We start from the raw sequence: 14,681 nt of genomic DNA, 5'->3' as shown, positions 1-14,681 counted from the left end.
CTCTATTAATGATAATCTTAAACTATAATTTATTTTATTATTAAGTTTATTTATTTTATTTAGCCTTGTTGTGCAAGTTCTCTGGAGCTTGTGCAGAGGCAGCAGCTTTTGCCAGAGGGGAACTGGAATCCCCTGGTTGGGCCTGGGTTCTCCTGAGGTTTTTTTTCTCGATTAGAGTTTTGGGTTCCTCGCCACCGTTTGCATACTGTTTTTGCACTATCTGCCTGACCGGGGGGGCTGCTTTAGAATTTTAAAGTTTTACTTAATTAATATTGCATATAGGAATTTATTATCTGTTATATTTGACCTGTGCTTCTCTCTCCATTATCCTAAATATCCTAAATGTGTGCTCTCACTGAGCGTGTGTGTGTGTGCGTACTTGTCTGTGTACGTACGTGTGTGTGTGTGTGTTGTGTGTGTGTGCGTGCGCATCCGTGTGTGTGTGTGTCTCTGTGTCTGTGTGTGTTGGTGCGTGTGCGTGTTCTGTGTGTGGAGTGTTTTGTGTGTGGGTGTGTCTGTCTTCTGTGTTTTCAACCTTTTCTTGTTTTTGCAGGTACAACTTTGATTGTTTTGCTTGTAGTCAATGTGTCTCATGTGCAGCTGCTTTGTAACAATGAAAATTGTAAAAGCGCTATATAAATAAAGTTGAGTTGAGTTGAGTTAATCCCCTCCTTTCTGTCAGCCTACTCTGATCTGATTGGTCAGATGGTCTAGATTGCTGTGATTGGTCTACCGTGTGCAATGTCGCAAATGGAAGGTAGGCATTACACGGAGTGACGCAAATCCGACCCGGAACTGAAATTAGAACGACAGACGACTCGTTCATGTGATTCAGAGTCGACTCCTTTATTCCCAAGCCAATAACTTTGTTATTCGTTCACATTCCGCTTTACAACTTGGCAGAATGCTTAAATTTACACACAGCAGCATTACACACTGCATGAAATGTATTTTAAGGACATTCATATTTACTCTTTAAAAACTCTTTTCTATGGGTCTCTGTCTGCTATTGGTCCAGAGGAACCAACAAGTTCCAGTGGAAAATCACAATAAAAATATTGTAATACAATTATATTTAAATGCAGCTATATTAGTACAACGATGTATTAGTCCTTCAAAAATTGTTATCATATGTCATTGTTAGTAAGAAAATTCTGATAGTTTGGAATCTGTGTGAAATGTTTTAACTGTCATGAAAATATTGCCATAATATACTACAAGGAAATCTCAAAAGTAATCAAATAGGCTGATGAAATATGACCCAGACATCTCAGTTTCTCTTCAGCAGTGGTGTGAATGTGTGTGTGTAGTTGAAGTGAACGCTCACCACAGCCAGAGTTATCTCCTCCTTCAAATCGTCGTATTTCTCCTCCAGTCGCAGATGTTCTGTAAGCAGGTTCTGATAGCGAGAACGTTCCTCGTTTAAATCGCTTTCTAACTGCTGGGTTTCCTCCTTTAGAGCCCTCTGCATTTTCTCTACAAAACACAAACATTGTGTGTTAAACACCAAAACCAAACAGTGTTTACACAATCATCCGACAGGCTCATCATATTTCATATTCATCCCGTTCCTGTCACAGTATCAACGTTTTAGATATACTTTGTACATATAAGACATTTGTATTTCGATAAAACTGTTGTGTTCGGTATGGTTTGCTATCCATGAGAGCGGCATAACAAAAGATCAAAAGGTTAAACAATAAAGAAATTTTTTTCACAGCCTTCTTTGCGCATGTTTACCAAGGGTGTCAATATTAGTAGAGGGCACCGTATATGACAGATTATTTGGCTTTATTAAGCTGTACCTGTAAACTGCTGGCTCTGCTCTTGGATCAGTCGGTTCAGGTCGTCTTTCTCGTTCTTCAGCAGGTGATTCTGCTCTTTCAGTTCTGAGATCATCTGTTGCAAACAACACACAGGCACAATAAGTCTCTGGGTTGACATTCAAAGTCTGTATAAGTAAAAACATGGAACTGCATCCACAATTCCTTCATGTTCCACAATGTGACATGAAACAGAATATTCGGTGTGTAATAATATAGGGCAGGACTAAATGTTGTTCATCAGGATTTGACTGTAAGGTGGGCTCAGAAGTAGGCTAAAATACCCCACCCACATGACTCTGGTTACGTAACCACAACAACAGACAAGTATCTAAAAAAAGAAAAATATTATATTTGGACAAAAGACTACAAAGAAACATACAGTTTTAGCTATCATCTACCATCATTAAAAATATAATTTGAACTCATCCATCAGTCATGACAGTAATGCACATACACTGTAGAATAGAGGTGTTTTAGTCAAAGGATCCTGGAGGGCTCTTCTTTTTTTAGGCAGATGAACGGCTGGTTATTGACGTAATTGCTGTGGGTGGATTTCTCTATGTAAACAAACTCTGTCTGGAATACTTGTAGATATTGTGTGAAACAGGACTCTATGCTATTACAAATGATGCCTTTTAAAGAGGGTATATCTTAACATTCTACTGTAAGTACATTAATGTAAACAAGATATTTTTTCCTTTTACAACCTTACTGGTCAGATGTATTTTCAATGGAAAAATCATGCTAATAGAGCGTAACTTTCCTTTAAAAGCAAGGAAACAATTATTACTTTTTAACATTCAGTACTGTTACAGCAACTATGTGAGTTTCCTAGTCCTCTACCATCCTAAAACTAAATCTAGTCTTTTTTCTCTCTTCATCTCCTACAGGTTTTGTCTCTCCTTAGGTTTAAAGCAGTGAAGAGGTCTCTCTAAGCCCTGAATCAGGGGAAACAGAGTATTTCTGTCTCTTTAGAGAGTAAGTTATTCTCAAAAGGCTTAATGCCTGTCTAAAGGAAGGGACAACTGAGTAACAGTCACATCTCACATATGAGTTTGGGATTGGATAGTAAATGTCATTATTGAGGTTTAGTTTGGACAATAAACCAGCACTCACATACTACTGACTTGCATACAAACACACATAAATTATTATTAATATATAAATCAAATATAAAATAATCTCTGATTTGCACACAAGGTGATTTTTTTTCCAACTGATTCATTATCGGTATTGAATCATCAAGCATTTGAAAATCCCTGAACTTGATACAACCAAACATGAATTTTACTACCAAACAAAACAAAAAAAATGTTGCGGAGGGATTTCTGGGAACATCCAGTTTTTACTCGGCTGCTTGGTACACAGATGAGTGATGACTCAAAGGAATCAGTGAGTCATTTTAAATCAGCTCATTTAAATGAACTACACAGATGAACCAAGTCGGTCTCAAATGCCGCTCAATACACTGCTGATAGTGGTTGTCTGCTTTGAAGTCAGGTCCAGTGCAGGTTTGGCTTATGAGCTCACTGGACTCAATGCAGGAGCTCATGATCAATATTATAACTTATAAAATGACAAATGAGCCACTTTACAGTGATGTGGACATGTTTTAGTAAAGGCTATGCCACTACAAGTCCACATCAAGTGGCATTTGTCAGGCGAAAGCCGAGAGCAGAACCAGGCACAGGTAAACAAATGCACAGCCCGCACCTTCTCCATCTCGTCCTGGTATGTTTGTGCCCAGTCCTCGATGGACTTCTTCTCTTTCTGCGTGATCTGCAGGTCTTTGCGCAGACGTTCCAGTTCCTCCAGAAGAGTTGTGACTTTGTTGCCATTGTTTTTGGCCTCCTCCTCTGCCCCTCGCAGACGCGTGAGCTCTGTGCGCAGACGCTCGGACTCTGTAGCGTGACTGATCTCCAGGCCGTTCAAGCGCTCGCTGAGAGCTCGGTTATCCTTGTTCTAAAATGAAACGGAAAGAGGACGTCAAAGATAATGGTGTTTTTTAGTCATCTTCTAAAAAATATCAGGCTGTAAATAATCGTCTGGACCAGCTTCTATAGCTTTGATAAGGAAATCGTATGTACTGCATGTGTTGTTTGTCATATGGCTTAAGATACACATACTGTAAATGTTAAAGCCAGGTAAAGACTGGATGATTTTTTGTAATGTTCCGATATATAATAACAGCGAAAGTCAAACGTTTAGACCCATCAACTCATTCTTTATTATAACTGAAATTACTTAATTATCCAAGTGGAAAAGTTATCAAAACTAGGAAACAACACACCATGACACAAAAGACCCCCTTTTACATTACACTGACATCTGCACACAATGAAGTTCATGAAGTGCATGCTGGGAAGCTTTTTAAAAAGAAGCTCCCATGCTGGACACTTTCATTACAATACATTATACTAATCCATAACAAAAATCCAGCTTTAAAAAATAAGCCACAGCATCCTCACAGTGTCAGCGTGGTACCTGTTCGTCTATCCTCCGCTGCAGTTGCATGATCTTGTTCTCCATGCCGATGTTGAGCTTCTTGAAGTGTTCGACCGATCGGGCCTCGATCTTGAGCTTCTTGAGCTCGCGTTTGGCACGCATGCGACGGAAGCAGCACTGCAGGTACACGATGGCTTCGAGCGTCCGCTTGTACCACTGACGCGCCAACCAGCCACGGACCATCTTCTGAATGAGGACGGCCTTGTGCTCTCGCAGAAGCTACACAAACACAAGACAGAGCATGAGGAAAAGGCAAAAAACACACAGCGGACAGCTTTGAGTGAATAAATAGAAAGTAATAAAGAATGAACGTCAGTGCAATGGAATGTTCTTAGAGTTTTCCGCCTCACACCTTCTGCCTTTTTAATCTGCAGATATTACACATCCTGTTTCTACAATCCACTGCTGATCAAGTAGTACAGAGACAGAAGGAGGGAGAGAGCGCGCGCGAGAGAGAAAGTGAGCGAGCGAGCAAGAGAGAGAGAGCGTAATAATATGAGTCCAGCTGCTGTGGTCCATCAGTGGGACAGTCCCTACTGGAACAACCTGCTCTCAGTGTCATCACATGACCACACAGAGAGGTGAGTTCATCGCAAAACCTCACTTTGTTGTTTTGGATTATTTGCACCCCAACAGTGAAGAGGAGAAAAATCTATAGTGACATGACGTGATTGATGCTGTGTGTTAGACGCATGGACTGAAATTTGCAGATATGATATGTTATAGTAATCACACTTGTCTGGGCAATGTGAGCTTGAATCTTACTTGTGACACTTTCCAATCCCACGATGTGTTTTAAACTAAGTTTGTAATATCACACGTTGAAAGGCAAAATGGCAATAGTATGTTATACTATTTTTTGTTACATAAAAACACATAGTTTGTGATCTGAGAATTTAATTTGACCTTGAAATAAAAAAGAATATATACAATAATAATAGACATACACCTAAATGTTTCCCCACCAGTTGCCAGTCAGCACCAGCTGATATTTTATCATATTGACAAAACTTTTATGGCCCCCAGAATATGTTGTATGAATAGGCGAATATTTAATTTATAAAAACAGGGCATCTGTCAAATAAAAAACACATTTTGAAAAAAAGCTGATATATATATTTTTTGTGACCATTCCGGATCGGAATCAGAACAAAGATTCAAAACACAGATAAAACTTGTTTTTGATCTGTAGATGCTGTACTGTTTCAGAAAAGGTGCAGCAGCCCCCCCCCCACCCCACCCCACTAATATAAGAGTGAAGTGTTGTCATTAATGACAAAATCTTGTCAACAGCAGGAAAAAAGTTAAGGCCTGTTTCCACCAAGAACAGTAACTATAAAGAAACCAATAACAATATTAGCCTCCACACCAACAAACAATAATGTTACAGTTAATTTAAGCTTGCATCCTGCATTTTCACATTTAAATGCATGAGTCTTTATGTTAGAATATATTTTAATGGGCTGTCAATGTTTAATTGTTTCTCAACCATTTTAAAAATCACTTCAAAAGTGATCTGTTTTACTATTGTTACAGTTGTAATGTGCGCTACAGTATTCTCTAAAATATAGAGTGGCTTAATAATTATAGGTTTTATAGCTATTGTGTAGTTATTTATAGTTCATGGTGTGAACAGTAGTACAGTAACAGACACAAAGTGCACAGAGTGTAAAACTCTATTAACTGTAGACTACTGTAGGGTTCTTTGGTGGTAAACCTTTAGCATTCATTTCTCCAGGGATGCAGCTTTCAGTGGTCATGTGTCTCATGCCTGAAATAATTCACTGGTTTCCAGTGTGTTAATTATAAACTGTGCTGCTAGCATCATGTGTAAACCTGATGTATCTTCATCTCTCAGTATAGAAACATAACCTAAACTAAATAATATATGCAGAGTTGGGGTGTCACAATATACTTGAATTGACAATAACCATGATACTAAAAACCATAATTACAACAATACTCTGTTAATAAGATTGTAAATAATTAAAATTTTGCTTTAAGAGCCACAACGGTTACAAACTCTATCTCTCCACCTCCCTACACTCATATTTCAAGAATTATTCATAGTGCAAAAAACGAAAACACAAAATAAACAAAAATAAGGATGAATATGACTGATAGCATTATTTATTCATAAAAACACATTTCAATACTGCGATAATATTGTTATTGTGAAATCTTTGCCTATGATAATCATGTAGTGAAAATCTGATATTGTGACAGCCCTAATGCTGAGACACTTAAAATAAAAACTGATATTAATATCAAGAACACAACCGTTCTTAATTAAAGAATAGTAATGGGCAGTGTGTTTGTGACTGCTGCACACGTCTATAGGTTTGAGAGAGTGTATTCATATGGCTCACCGCTTTGTACAGCTGTCTGGCCATGTACGCTCTGAGTATGCACTGCATGGCCAGAGCTGCAGCCTGCTTGCGCCTGTAACACGTCTTCTGAACATACATGCGCTGATACTTCTGGATGACGATTGCGGCCCGTGTGCGACGCAGGAAGTTTGCAAGACTGAAAACGGAAAACAATGCACATGGTTAACACATGGTCAGGTGCTGTACAACACTTCAAGGCCCCGCTCACTATGACTCCCCTCCCCCTCACCAGCGGGCCTGGTATCCACGGACGTATCTCTGGATGGTTGTGGCAGCGTGTTTCATGCGCAGGTACTTCTTGCGTGCCAGCCAGCAGCGGATTGTCTTCTGGATGCGGATGCAAGCGGCACGCAGCTTGTCTGCACGCAGTTTCTCCAGGTACGCAACCTGCCCCGCCCGGAAAAAAATCTTGGTTTTCCCGAACTGGTACTTATCTGGATCCTATTGGAAAAACAAAAAGTAAAGTCACAATTATTTTAGGCCAGCTTAAGAACAATTTTCAGACCAACTCTTAGCAATAGAAAAAGTGTAAGAATGCTAGTTTACTTTAAACAGAATGTTGTATTTTTTACTGTTGTTTCATAGGAAGAAATTGCTTCTTGCACAGTACCTGCACCAGTTTCTCCAGAACATTTTTGCAGGTCATCTTCTTATCTGTCAAGACATCTTTCTGCTTCATCAGGACACGATACCTGCTAAAGAACTCCTGATAGGTCCACCTAACAAAGAAAAACACGTACAACCATGATGTGCATGACAAAGCAATGCAGTATGATGCTGTATGGATGTTCAGGATACCTGGATGGGAAACCTGTTGCAGAGATTCGGATGGTTTCCAAAACTCCACATGCACGCAGCTGTTGCACTGCCCTCTTGGGGTCAAACCTGGAAATGTGCAAAAGCAGACCAGACCAATATCAGCCCAGAAATATAAGCACGTCAAAATCTACATAGATAAACTCAGCTCAGAAACATACGAGAACATTTTAGTATTAGAATCTAATCAATGATGACAGATTTAATTATTTTGAGTGATCTATCCCTTTAATACAGTTTTAACAAATGAAGAAATAATTCTCAAACCAGTCTTTTATGAGATTTTATATCAAGAATTTAGACTTTCACTATGTTTAAGTTATTTATAAAGAATACATACCTATATGCACATTACTACTAATATGGTGGAGACAAAGCCTTATGCTGTCATTTTACACTGAGAATGTACTTTTACTGCCCCCAAAATGAATTTCTACTGTATGCTCTGTGCTAAGTAACTGTTTGTTGGCCATAACCCAAAGTGTGGATGACATAAAAATAATTGTTCACTATAGGAATTCACCTCTACAGGTATATACTATATTTAATTCTCAGATCCCATGAGCACAATATGATGTGGAGGCTTAAAGAAACAGAGTGATAAGACACTGACGTGAAGGCGAATTTGTGATCGTTGGGTTTGATGCAGCGAACATAGTGTGGTGTAGTTGCATTCAGCGTTTCCATTAGCAGCTGAAGAGAATTGCGGAACTAAAGAAGAAGAGAAATTGAAACAATATTCATTCTTTAATATTTTGAGCCTTGTTGCTTTATTTGTGCGACAAAAGTCCAAATAAATAAACGAATAAAAACGGTTTAATAAGAAAAGGCCTTCACCTGCAGTCCGACCGTCTTCTTGTGCTCTTTGCTGGCCTGGCCGGCTTTTTTCTTGTCTGGTTTGACGCTGAGACGTGTTCGTCCTCCAGGAGCCGGAGGAGCACCAGTCGGACTTGTGGCTTTCTCCTCATCCAGGAACAGCTCCACCAACAGGTCAAACTGGGAATTACAGTCAATACAAACTTCACATTCAAGCCTGATGGACCAGCGAATTCTATAATGTTATTAACCAGACTTACGCCCCGTTCAGACCTCCATCGACAAAGCGAGGCTATGTCATTCATTTCAATGGTAGCCTAGCAACTTGAGTGACTGTCATTAGATATTACAAATATAATTGAAATATGTCAACTTAATTTTAGTTAAAGGGGTCATATAACACGGCTAAAACGAATATTATCATTTGTTTTAGATGTAATGCAATGTGTATACAGGATTTAAGGTTAAAAAACGCTGTATTTTCCACATACTGTGCATGTTTGTAAACGCGCAGATTTTTTACTAAGCTCATCGCTCTGAAAGCGAGGTGTGCTATGATTGGCCAGTTAGCCAGTGCGTAGTGACTGGTCGAACACTGCAAGCGTGTGATGGAAATGTAACACCCCTTACCATATTTTGAACATCAGGTTCCAAAGCAATTGTACTGACAGGTACGCCCACCTTACTTGCGTATACATTTGGGCGGTCTTAGTCAAATCATACCACGACCTGACGTAGATTTGTGAGGGTGTGGTTGTGGTTACACGAGACGTTTCAAACAGGTCTGGGTGAGCATTCGCTTTTAGATAGAATGCATCTTTTGTTCCGACACTTTAAATTTCGTGTCTAATACATGCATGGGCAACTTATAACACACCAAAGACACATAAAAACAAGTATTCGCGCCATATGACCCCTTTAAGAGGCCACGTAGAGTTTGCTTATTTATGGGAGTGACGAGCACATTTTTCAAATAACTTCTACCCCATGTCAGACACAAAATAATAAAACAAAAAAAGAAATCTCTTCCAAATAAGTCAGAGCTTTGTTCAGTCCAAAGATATTAATATTAACAAGATGCGCCACTGCCGTTACAATGAGTGGCAAGGAATGCAACGCTCAATATGGCTGCTCTAGCGAAGGACGTCCTGCCTTCCAGTAAACGAGCCAATCGTCAATCAGTAAAGACTGACGATTCTCTGGGGCGGGGCTCTCGTGAGGCGCTTGCCAGCCTGTGCGCAGGCGCAGTAAAGGAGGCGACATCGAAAAAGGTGATTTTTTAGCGCAAATTAAGCTTAGCAAACTAAAGTTATGATACAGTTCATGTCACGTTTAATTATTGATCGGAAATATGCTGTTTAATCGTGATTTTTGCCAGCGATTTTAGAAATATCTGCCTTCCCCCATTTAAGTAGATAGTACTGTGAACTTCATATGGCGTAAATTGCTGCCCAGATGCGTTGCAAACATGGCCGCTGAGTGGCACAACTTCAGTAAACAGACTTTGGTTCAGTCTTACTGCGATTGTGGCAAGCAGCGTCCAAAAACATTTTGTAAATGAGTTTCTATTTATGTGTTGCCATCCATGTTCTGCTACAGGCACTAGATGCTGACGCGGTTGTCACTCCCAAAACTTCACAGTGTTTATAAGGCCCTCTGATAAGTGAACTGTTATGTTACATAACTTGATTTAATCCAAAATAATAGGGAAATAAGCATTATTAACTATGCATACAAAGACAAACAAATCATTATAGAGTGGGGCAGTATTGAAGAGTAAGGGCCTTATACTCAGATACTCTTATTGATCATTAACAGTTTGTGCCCAGAGAGATGAAACAGCGTATAGCGGCTGCAGCCAAAGCAAAATAACACAATCTTTATGTGAATAACAGCTTAAACATCAAATCCACACACACTTCAAACAAACTCCAGCTCAACACAATGCGGACGTGTTCGGCTGTAGCATTTTATCAGCATTTTTAAAGAAAATGGTTTGCCAGGGCTCTAGACTAACTTTTTGAACTAGTTGCACTGGTGCGCCTAACTTTTTTTCTTAGGTGCACCAGCATAAAAGTTAGGTGCACCCAAATTTTCGACCGCATCGCATTTAACACCACAGTTTTACAAGTTCTTTTTTTTTTTTTAAATCGCTGTCCATATAGGCAATATTGACTTGTAAATGATTAACTAACAATCTGGTCAACATAAAGTTCTTTATTTGAAGCACAATTCTACAAGAAAGCAGGGCTCTAGACTAACACTTGAGAGAGGTGGCACTGGTGCTACCAAGTTATTCAGTTGGTGGCACCAGCCCTTAATTTGATAGCACCAGAGTCGTGGGGTGAGGTAAGAAAAAAGAATCACTAAAACTTCATTAAAATGTGTTTAATACATTAATAAATCAATTAGAAATTAATACAAATCATTGTTTATGATTGAATTATTTTTATTGTATATGTAAACTCTCTTTCAACACTTTACCATATTTAAAGCACATCTTTCTTAAAGCTACTTTCTTCCTTTATTTGTTGTGAACGACTCCTATAAGAGAACACAATTCCTTTAATATCAGTGAGTGTTTTTGGGCCCGTCCGTTGTTGTTTGATGAACATTATAAACAGATATCTTTATTGTGCTGCTGCCCCTTTAAGAGCTCGCGCAATATACTGGAACACGTGTTTTGTTTCCCAACTGTTTGGTCACGAAACAAACTGAATACCTTTACAAGGTTTCTTGTTAATATGGGAATTTTTAGGTTATTTTGTGTTAATATGTCCGTTTCAGAGTAAGAAGGCGTGAAAGAGAAGTCCGTTTAGTATTTTGTGCTCTGACTCTGGGCGCGCGCATATATCAAACAACCCGCGAGACCTGAAGGCTTTTAGTGATTATTCTTCATGAAAGCTGCATTGATACACGTTTGGCTTCTATCAATAGCGACTTACAAATAAATAGTATTTAGCGTGATGTACAGTATAACGTTTTGTATGCTTTGCAGTATTGTTAGAGATCTTTATACAAGTTCAGTGCTTAAAGTTTAAACACGTGTTTCCTGCATTAGCTTCACATGCATACAATACTCGCAACACATTTCGTTATCTTTGCTGTTTTGTACCTTAGCAGGGGAAATTCTTGTATTCTGCATATTTATTTAAGTTGCAAGATTGAGCGCTTCACTCGTCTGCTCTTTCGGTCCTTCGCCTCTTAAAGCCAATTTATGGTTCTGCGTAGGACCTACGCCGTAACCTACGGCGTAGCCTACGCAGAGACGCGTACCCTGTGCGTACCCTACGCCGTAGCCTGACGCGCACCTCTCCAAAAACGTAACAACGCGTCAACTCAACGCGGACCGCAAGCGCTGTGATTGGTCGGTTTGGCAGCATCGTACTTGCTTCTACGCATTTCTGGCGTCTTCAGAAAAACTGCTGGTTCAATTGGTATCAAAAATCCACACTCATTCTGTGGCAGAGATTGAGAGCACTGGAGTCTGTTTGATTGACGTGTGGATCTCTAGAAGCAGATTTATTTTCTCAGACAAGGGCTTGAACATGCTGAGAAAGATATTTCTCTCTCTAACACACACACACATAGAAAAGGAGGAGGGGGAGGGTGCGAGACTGATGGAGATAGATGTAAAATGGTTTGGCAATATTGTAACTACACACAATAATGCCAATAAAGTACCTTTGCGTTGATCAAATTAAATTAATAGAGAGAGAGAAAGAGAACCTAAAGCATATTCTAAAGTTTACCTTCTGCAGTGGTACCGGTTGTCATGGTCACAAACAACACACAGACAACACAACACAATGAGAAAACAAAATTAAAGATACACAAAATATATCAGTGTGATGTGTGTAATGAACTTTATGAATAGCAAACCAGCTCAGACACCAGCAATGACCAAAGATTGTTCTATAAATAATCATCAACTGTCATTGTCAATTTCTACTTGTAGTGTTATTTTAATGTCACAACATTTAAAAAATACAGTACAGGGGGTTCAGTAAGTCTATATATAGTAGCCTATTTATCTCCATTTAAATACAGTCACATTATATTATTGTTTATATGTGGACTAACTTTTCTAAAAACAAGAGACAAACAGTTCTTACTGTACTTTCTTTTAATGCTTACGTTACATTAACGTAACCCATCTATCTATTTTTATTCTACCCCTCACACCTTCAGCGTTTAAGCTAGATCAAAACATGAAGGAAAGGCTTTCAAAAACTTTCAAGTGCACAGATTGACACTGAATTGTGAATATTTAGCTGATGTCTGGCTTTTTAATAATTCACAAACATACAAATGAACACGGCAGATGAATGCACAGCTTAGAACTGTAGATGCATGCAAGTATGATGATACAAAATGATGACCAATGATATGAACCAAAGGAACGACAGAAGCTGACCGTGACCTGTGTAACAAAAAGATCTGAATGAACCACTAACACACTGATCTTAATAAGCAGTTGAATTGAGCCTAATGCTCATATTTACTGTTAATATGACGTTAAAGTAAAACCACATCTGCTTCTTTGAGCTGTTATCGGTGTTTCAGGATTAGTACAGCATGTGTTTGCTCGAACCACACATGTTCTGCCTCGCTCTAAAGAGAAAAGTGTTTGAGAGCATAAGAGACATAACATGCAATACAGTCAATGTACTATGGTACCACCACAGTATTTTTTTTTGGAAGGGTTATGCGGCCCACAAGTCAGTCAATGGTTGTTAATTTCTTTTCTATTGGGTCTTTCATCTAAGGTATGAGTGGCTGTCTTGCTAATTTTCTAGAAAATCCACTAAACACACCCATGATGCCTGGAGGGCACAGCTGACAGTGTGAAGTATGCAGCAGGGTTTTGTTTGAACCGGCAGATATCTCGGGTACTGCCGAGTCACGCTAATGTTGTGTTAAGACTTCAGAAACAGACTTTATCTGTAAACACCTCAACTCAAGACTGTACGTAAAAGAAGTCCTAAAAAGATTATGCAGGCGACAGATTTAGAAAGACATTACTCCTTTAGACATGTGTGCCGTGTGGACTGTGATTTATTGCACCATTATCTTTGACCAGGAGGTGGCACCCTTTCTTTGACCTTTACAGACTGTAAACCTCAAAGTCAAGATCTCAAAATAAAACACTCGGGTAAGATTCTCCTTACAGCTGATTCATGTGGTTGCTATACAGTTAAAACCACTGAAATATCACAACCTTGTGTTTATAGACCAGCAGTTGTAAGGGGCTGAATCTCCATACTCGAGATATTTCAGCAATTAAGCAGTGTGTGCTTGAGACATGAGAGCAGGACGTGTAGATTCAGAGATATGTTTACTCACCTTGCTGGCCTTCAGAACATTGATCTGCTCCTCATTCACTGTGTCTTTATTCTTCTCCAGAAAACCATCACACTGATACTCAACCTGAGACACAGAGAGGTTTCTTATAGCAAAGAAAAAAACAATCTCAGACTCTTTCACATCTCAGATGTTGCTCTTAAGACACCAGCACAGCAGATGTTTAGGTGACCTGCTGCTCAGACTCCTGGGAACTTTACTGTGTGTGGTGTGTGTGTGTGTGCGTTCATATTTTTATATCCCGGTGGGGACCTAAACCTGAATGCACCAACACATGGGGACTTGTGTCACCGTGCGGACCAAAATTGAGGTCCCCATGGGCAAAAAAGCTTATAAATTGTACAGAACAATATTTTTTAAAAATCTAAAAATGCAAAAAGTTTTCTATGATCTTTAGGTTTAGGGGATAAAATATACATTTTGTACAGTATAAAAAACATTACGCCTATGGACTGTCCCCACGGAGATAATAAACCAGACATGTGTGTGCGTGTGTTTGTGTGTGCATGTTCATGTTTGTATATCCCGGTGGGGACCTAAACCTGAATGCACACCAACACATCCCAGATAGCACAATCCATCTGGTTTACATCTATTTGACGTCTGCATTTACATCTGCAAGACATCTTAAATACATAGTTTGCTCATCTGCAATACGTCTCGGAGACGTCTGAATGTCTGTAATACGTCTGCTAAAGATCTGGAGATCTGCTGCTTAAAAACATCTGCTAAACATCTTAGAAAGAGCTGTTGTACATCCATTCTAAATCATAAACCTCTTACAGACATCTTCTAGATGTCTATATGACGTCTGACAGCAGACATCTCCGAGACGTATTGCAGATGAGCAAACGATGTATTGTAGATGTCTTGCAGATGTAAATGCAGATCGGTGTTCACCTGTGGAAACCAAAATTTGAGGTCCTCATAGGGCAAAAAAGCTAATAAATTGTACGAACAATAT

The 14,681-nt window shown here is 39.2% G+C and overlaps 1 protein-coding gene across 3 annotated transcripts in view; it reads right to left on the bottom strand.

Annotated features, from left to right (window-relative positions):
* myo5aa (myosin VAa) overlaps positions 1–14,681 on the bottom strand; it is an 80,348-nt gene that overhangs the window by 29,585 nt on the left and 36,082 nt on the right. For all 3 annotated transcript variants that reach the window (XM_057347400.1, XM_057347401.1, XM_057347403.1), the window contains exons 14-24: positions 13,700–13,783; positions 8,375–8,533; positions 8,151–8,248; positions 7,520–7,606; positions 7,332–7,440; positions 6,951–7,162; positions 6,701–6,857; positions 4,311–4,550; positions 3,540–3,788; positions 1,806–1,899; positions 1,328–1,476 (exon numbers count right to left, since the gene is read on the bottom strand). In XM_057347400.1, coding sequence (XP_057203383.1) covers positions 1,328–1,476; positions 1,806–1,899; positions 3,540–3,788; positions 4,311–4,550; positions 6,701–6,857; positions 6,951–7,162; positions 7,332–7,440; positions 7,520–7,606; positions 8,151–8,248; positions 8,375–8,533; positions 13,700–13,783 — 1,638 coding nt within the window. The remainder of the gene's footprint in view (positions 1–1,327; positions 1,477–1,805; positions 1,900–3,539; positions 3,789–4,310; positions 4,551–6,700; positions 6,858–6,950; positions 7,163–7,331; positions 7,441–7,519; positions 7,607–8,150; positions 8,249–8,374; positions 8,534–13,699; positions 13,784–14,681) is intronic.

The sequence above is a fragment of the Triplophysa rosa genome, linkage group LG12 (assembly GCF_024868665.1).
Source record: "Triplophysa rosa linkage group LG12, Trosa_1v2, whole genome shotgun sequence".
NCBI classification, from domain to species: domain Eukaryota; kingdom Metazoa; phylum Chordata; class Actinopteri; order Cypriniformes; family Nemacheilidae; genus Triplophysa; species Triplophysa rosa.
The sequence above is the reverse complement of the archived record's forward strand: the minus strand, read 5'-3'. Positions and strand labels throughout refer to the sequence as shown.